Here is a 6,307-nt window from a genome sequence, read left to right as displayed (position 1 = left end):
CCACAAGGCTGCTTGAGGATGGCGTCAATACTTGGGCCGTTTTGATGGCTCTTCCTTTCAGCGTGAGCCTACCGTCAGCGTGAGCCTACGTGTGTTTGCAGCGTTATGGCGTCGGGCGGCCTCGGCACGCTGGCATTTAAACTCCTACACATCCACCGCATTGACCAGATTCTTTGGCCGGGACGTTTTGCCGTATATCAAGCTCCTGGGTTGACGAAACGAATTAGTTTTACTCCCTTCATTCTGCATCTCAGCCCCACTCCCACCCTACTCTCCCCTTTTTGACTATTCTTCCTTCTCGCCCAGTCAACGCCCTGCGCCCTCTCCTCTACTTTGTCGCCTCATCATCTTAACCCTCCCTCATCCCCCACTACTTTCCACCACCTACCACTCCCTCCAACCTTATCGCAGGCCTAGCTTTCCGGCTCGTTGCGAGTTGTCTGGTGCATTCGCCGGCAAAAACATAAGGTTTACGGCTTTTAGAACATATTTTCCCCCAAATTATGAAAGCCTAAATGGAGGCATTCTGAGTTTTTCTCTGTGTGGCTGGCTGGGCGCATGCAAGGCGTTTGAGCTACGCCAACGGCACGAAAAGAAAACCGTGCCATGGTGATTACCGCGTTTGTTGCGGCAAAGGACGCCAGGCATCTCTCGACGCTGTGCTGTCATGAATGCTTGGTCACTCACCGCGTGACATGCTTAAAATGTTGCGTGTGCTCCTGCGAGTGTCCAAGGCTGGCACCGATGCATTGAGGAATTATTCTGAACTGAATAAGCAGCGCAACCCTATGGTCGTATCAATGAAGCCGAATAACAATCTTGTGATGGTCACAGAACTACAGCAACATTCAGTTTACTAATTTCCCTGCCGGCGCAGCTCTGATAATTTATTTATAAAAAATGATCTCATAGTATAACCCACAGCGTTCGGCCGTATCTATTGTAGAAAATAAAGGTGGAATGGGTGGTTGAGACAAGCGAAGGCAGGGGGCGTGGCACGATCAGAAGATGAAGATCGGCCGCGCTCGCGTGCTCGAGCTTGAGTGTTCCATGACCACCACGAGAACCGGACGTCTGGGTCCTGCTTTCCTTGATTGATCCGCCACACGCTGGTGCCGAAAACCCGCCCAGGCTCCCGGTTCCTTCCTTCATGGAGCACGAACGCCGAGTTCGGGGGTCCCTGCGCGCCGCCATCACGAAGGCGATCGCCGCGCTTGACGCTCTCCTCGAGGATCCCGCTGCCCCCGAGACCCGAATTCAGGGCTACGTCACCCTACTTACTGAGAAGCAGACAGAGCTGCGCGCCCTGGACGCCAAGATCCAGGCTCAACTCTCGGACGAGGCCTTTCAGGCGGACTACGCCACAGCATGGGACTACGAGCACAGCATTTGCGAAATTCGGGCCCGCGTGCACATCGCCCGATCATCGCCTTCTGCCGTCTCCGGTCCCTCGAGTTCCGCTGCTGGTGGACATACGCAAGATCGAAGGGTGAGCGAATCCACGGCTCCTCCCGCCGTGCCAGTTCCCCGCGTCGCCCTCCCCAAGCTGCAGATTGCACCATTCTCTGGGGACCGTCGCGATTGGCAGGGGTTCTGGGAACAATTCGACGCTACCATCCATGCAAACCAACACTTGACGAAAATCGATAAATTCAAGTACCTCCGCTCGTACATGACCGGCCCCGCTAAGACCGCGATTGAGGGCATCAGGCTTGCGGAGGATGGATACGACGCTGCGATCAAGATCCTTACAGACCGTTTTGGTCGCAGAGACCTATTGATGGCGGATCATGTCGATGCCCTCCTCGCCATAACTCCAGTGAAGACCTCTGCGGACGTCGCGGGGCTGCGGCGCTTGCATGACGACATCAGCTTTCGCCTAAACGCTTTGGAGGCACTAGGCATCGCGCCCGACCGGTACGCCGTCATAATCCACCGGGTCCTGCTGAAGGCGTTGCCGCATGACATCGCTCTTCTTTACCGGCAACGGATGAAGGAATCAGCCGCGAATGAGGTGAACGGGGATGCCAAGCAAGTCCAGGAGATCTTGGATTTTCTCCGTATTCAGGTGGAAATTCGGGAAGAAGGGTACATGGACAGCACCGATCCTCAGGTTCGACGCCCTCCAGCACCCCGGCCGACACCGCATGAGGAGTTTTCTCCACCGTCAGCCGCAGCGCTACATGCGGAGTCATCGCCGCCTCCTCGTGGTGACTGTTGCCCCCTTTGTGACGGGCGAGGCCATGGGATCGGGCAATGCACCGCGAATGTGCCACCAGAGGAGAAGCGACGGCGACTGCAAGCAGGAAGACATTGCTTCCGGTGCGGCAAGCAGAATCACATTGCACGTGCTTGCCAGACTGCTAGAACGTTGTCCTGCAGCCGCTGTTCACGCCGGCATCTAACGTCACTCTGCGACGTGGCTCAGCCAGGTTCCGCGCACGCTACCAGGTCGTCCCACTCGGCTGGTCAAGGGAGCCCGCCCACAGTGCCCAAACCGTCCCATGCGGCATCGTCGGTGGTTACAGCGTCAACTAGAACCACACGGCCCACTCCAGTCTACCTGCAGACTTGCCGCGCATGGGCGACGGGTCCCAACGGTCAGCTTCTGGTGAGGGTTTTGCTAGACACGGGCAGCCAGCGGACGTTCATTCGGCGTGACGTTTCGCGCGCTCTGGGCTACTCCGTTGAAGGCGTTGAGGACCTCAAGCTGGTCACATTCGGCAAGAGCCACCATGCAGCAGCTGAGAAGTATCCTCGCGTGTCAGTCACGGTGGCCAGCCAGAACAACGGCAAGCAGGTGGTCATCGACGCCCTTGAGGTCCCAAGTATCTGCGTCGTTACGAGTCCCCCAATCACCGATGACACGGTTAGACTGATGCACGACCATGGTCTTTTCGCCGCTGACACTTCGCCCGCGTCGGCTTACATGGATGACCACATCAGCATCCTAATTGGGTCAGATTTCTACTGGCAAGTTACCTCGGGGAACATTTCACGGCTGACTCCGCACCTGACCACCGTCGAAACAATGTTCGGCTGGACTCTCCAGGGTGCACACTCCGACGAAACTGGCTGGACGTCGGGATCATCTAGTGCTTTATTCCTGGCCCTCATGGAGCCCTCGCTGGATGACGCAGCGGCAGATAACGAGTTATCGTCACTGTGGCGACTGGATGCTATCGGGATCAAAGAAACACCTGATGCGTCAGTGCTGGACCGCGCTGCCATAGAGCAATTCGAGAGTGACGTGAGGAAGAATGGCGCGCGGTACGAGGTTCCACTCGTGATCCAGGAGCCAGGGCTGGACGCCAGCGCTGACAACTATAGGCTCGCAGAACAGCGGTTGCGTGTGCAGATGCGGCGCTTTCGTGGTCAGCCTGAGCTGCTGTCCCAGTACGACAACGCAATCCGGACGTATTTCACCGACGGCCATGCCGAACGAGTTCCCGAGCATGACGGCGACCAATGCTCGACAACCAGGTACTACATGCCGCATCACGGTGTGGTTCGTCGGGACGCCGTCACAACCAAGCTAAGGGTGGTCTTCGATGCCTCGTCACATGTTTCGGGGCAACCTTCGCTGAACAGCATTCTCTGTAAGGGGCCCAAGTTGGATGCGGACCTGTTAGGGCTCATTCCTAAATTCAGGTGCTATCCCTTGGTCATGGTCGCAGATATAAAGAAGGCCTACCTCCAGATGATTGTTCGGGAACAGGACAGGGACGCGCTACGTTTTTTGTGGGTCGAGCGCCTTCCTACACCGAAGGAGCCCTTTCCTCCAGTAGTGAAGTGGCGAATGACACGGGTTCCTTTTGGTGCGAGATCGAGTCCCTAAGAGATAAGCTCGCATTGGAGGATGAAGGTGGCGACGCCACCACAATGAAAGTTCTCGGGGTGAGCTGGAACCGCATTGACGACTACACTGCTTACAATCTCCTTTCGAAGTGCGACATCCGATCATTCTGCCCGGAAAGAACGATTTAACCCGGCTGCTTATTCTGGCAACCCACGAGCGCCTGTTGCATGCTGGAACAGAAGCCACGCTCACAGAGATCCGCCAGCGCTATTGGATCATTCGAGGACGCCAGACAGTGAAGAAAGCCCTCCACCAGTGCTTGCCGTGCCGAAGGCGCAGGCTGACACCGGAGACAGCACCGACGGCACCATTACCGCGTGACCGCATAACGGAAACAAGCCCGTTTTCTATTGTGGGCGTCGACTTCTGCGGTCCTCTGTACTGCCGTACCAACGACCCTTCCAAAGTCAAAACATACGTCGCCGTATTCTCGTGCGGCGTCACGCGGGCTCTACACCTGGAATTGACGACGGGAATGAGAGCGTCAAGTTTCTTGCTCGCCTTCAGGCGCTTCATTGCTCGCCGCGGAATACCTGCCACGGTATACTCCGATAACGCCCTCGCTTTTAAACACTGTGCGAAGTCCTTCCACTCCCTCACCGACGCCACACTCCAAGATTTCTGCAGCGGACAGCGCATTGTTTGGAAATTCAACGTAGAGAAGGCACCGTGGTGGGGCGGTTGGTGGGAACGAGTGATTCGGATAACGAAAGAGACGCTGAGACGTACCCTTGGGCGCAACTCTCTGACAGCTGAGGAACTGGCAACCACGTTGTGTGAAGTGGAGGCGGTTATCAACAGCCGGCCCTTGACGTACCTGACCACGGATGCCGACGGACCTCATCCCATAACACCGGCTCACTTCTGGCTCGGCAAGCCGAACACGTGCCTCCCCCAGAACCTCGGGCCATTCGAGCCATCGTCGACAAGCTCCGAGTTGACACGCCGCTGGAGGCACCGACAGAACGTCACAAATCGCCTATGGCAAAGATGGCGGAATGAATACCTGCTGCTTCTGCGGTCCGCTCACGAAGCGCCCTCACATCCGTTACACCAACTCGCAGTCGGAGACGTGGTTGTAGTGCACGATGAAGGATACGCCCCAATGTTTTGGAGACTCGGCCGTGTGGCCAAGTTGCTACCCGGACGCGACGGAATCGCCCGCTCCTGTGTACTCCGCCTGTCAACTGGTCAAGAAATCAGGCGGCCCATTCAACGGCTCTACTTCCTTGAAGCCAACCCTTAGACTTCTTGGCGGGCCGGGGAGTGTGTAGAAAATAAAGGTGGAATGGGTGGTTGAGACAAGCGAAGGCAGGGGGCGTGGCACGATCAGAAGATGAAGATCGGCCGCGCTCGCGTGCTCGAGCTTGAGTGTTCCATGACCACCACGAGAACCGGACGTCTGGGTCCTGCTTTCCTTGATTGATCCGCCACATCTATCACACAACAATGCCGAATATTGGATAATCTAACGAGATACTAATCATAGAACCTTGCCTTCCCTTTTTATTTTTGTTTTTTTTTTACTGCTTTGTTGAACCTCTATGGAATACTTGACGTCTCTGTACGTCACCTCCCCTCAGCGTTACAGACATAACGTCACGACAGTAAGCGCACCCACCTAAGAGGGGTAACGCGAGCGTCGCGAACACGGGCAGTGCACCCGCAACACGCACCGCAGCTTCAATTTAGCCCCACATTACCAATGTATGATTCAACGGGCCAGCAAGCCACGTACACAAACAGAAACAAATAGCCGCGCATCTTCTCAGGTCGCCCGCAATGTCGTCGAAATACGTTAGTCTTATGGCGCTATTTAGCACATAGGCTTCCACAAGCCTATTTAGCACATAGGCTTCCACAATATCGAGTCAAAGCGCCCACCGGTTGAGCAACATGTGCCCTGTTCTGGATACAGCAGGAGCCTTCCCGCAATGCTTGCAGGTTCTCCGCAATTCTCACGCTTTAAACCTCTCATGAACTTAGTGGAGCCAATATATGTAAGCCATACTTTTCATATGAGTTGTTTTCGCTTCAAAGATAGCGTGATAAGAAAAAAACGCAGAACATTAGAAATTGTTTATCTAATCATCCTGAAAAGAGCCCTAACCTTACAGGTACGCTCGTTCCTGAGCCCGCGGGGGCCGATGGCTGAACTAGATGTGAGCAGGAAAGCTGGGGTTGTCTATTTTGTCCTCCTCCCCATGCTCTATCTATTTTTTGCCCCACCTTCCATTACTGACACCTCAAATTCTGCATCCAATCCTGGTATCTGGCATTTCTTTGCACTCAATAGAATAACTAGTCATAACTATCATTGCACGCAATCATTGGCGTTGTTAAACTCTTCCCTCGGAGATCTTTCATCATTTGCGAACATCCGAGGACTTTAACGATTGTTTAATAACCGGTAGTCTTAACCGGTATTTGCGCTGTCGCTTGTTGCAT

At 55.0% G+C, this 6,307-nt stretch overlaps 1 protein-coding gene across 1 annotated transcript; it reads left to right on the top strand.

Moving 5' to 3' along the window:
- The first annotated feature begins 1,150 nt into the window (after positions 1-1,150).
- LOC144158266 (uncharacterized) lies at positions 1,151-6,014 on the top strand. Its single transcript, XM_077689035.1, has 5 exons — positions 1,151-2,113; positions 2,172-2,322; positions 2,433-3,599; positions 4,612-4,731; positions 5,977-6,014. The coding sequence occupies exons 1-5, from the start codon at positions 1,151-1,153 to the stop codon at positions 6,012-6,014; spliced, it is 2,439 nt and encodes an 812-aa protein (XP_077545161.1).
- The last annotated feature ends 293 nt before the right edge of the window (positions 6,015-6,307 follow it).

This window comes from Haemaphysalis longicornis, unplaced genomic scaffold (assembly GCF_048455015.1).
Source record: "Haemaphysalis longicornis isolate Haplotype H1 unplaced genomic scaffold, Haemaphysalis longicornis Haplotype H1 scaffold_1, whole genome shotgun sequence".
In the NCBI taxonomy this organism is placed as follows: domain Eukaryota; kingdom Metazoa; phylum Arthropoda; class Arachnida; order Ixodida; family Ixodidae; genus Haemaphysalis; species Haemaphysalis longicornis.
The sequence above is the reverse complement of the archived record's forward strand: the minus strand, read 5'-3'. Positions and strand labels throughout refer to the sequence as shown.

Coding starts and splice junctions, on each gene's coding strand:
- LOC144158266 (XM_077689035.1), top strand. CDS start 1,151: ATGGAGCACGAACGCCGAGTTCGGGGGTCCCTGCGCGCCGCCATCACG. Junction 2,114..2,171: donor TGGACAGCACCGATCCTCAG/GTTCGACGCCCT, acceptor CTCCACCGTCAG/CCGCAGCGCTACATGCGGAG. Junction 3,600..4,611: donor TTCGCTGAACAGCATTCTCT/GTAAGGGGCCCA, acceptor ACTCTCTGACAG/CTGAGGAACTGGCAACCACG.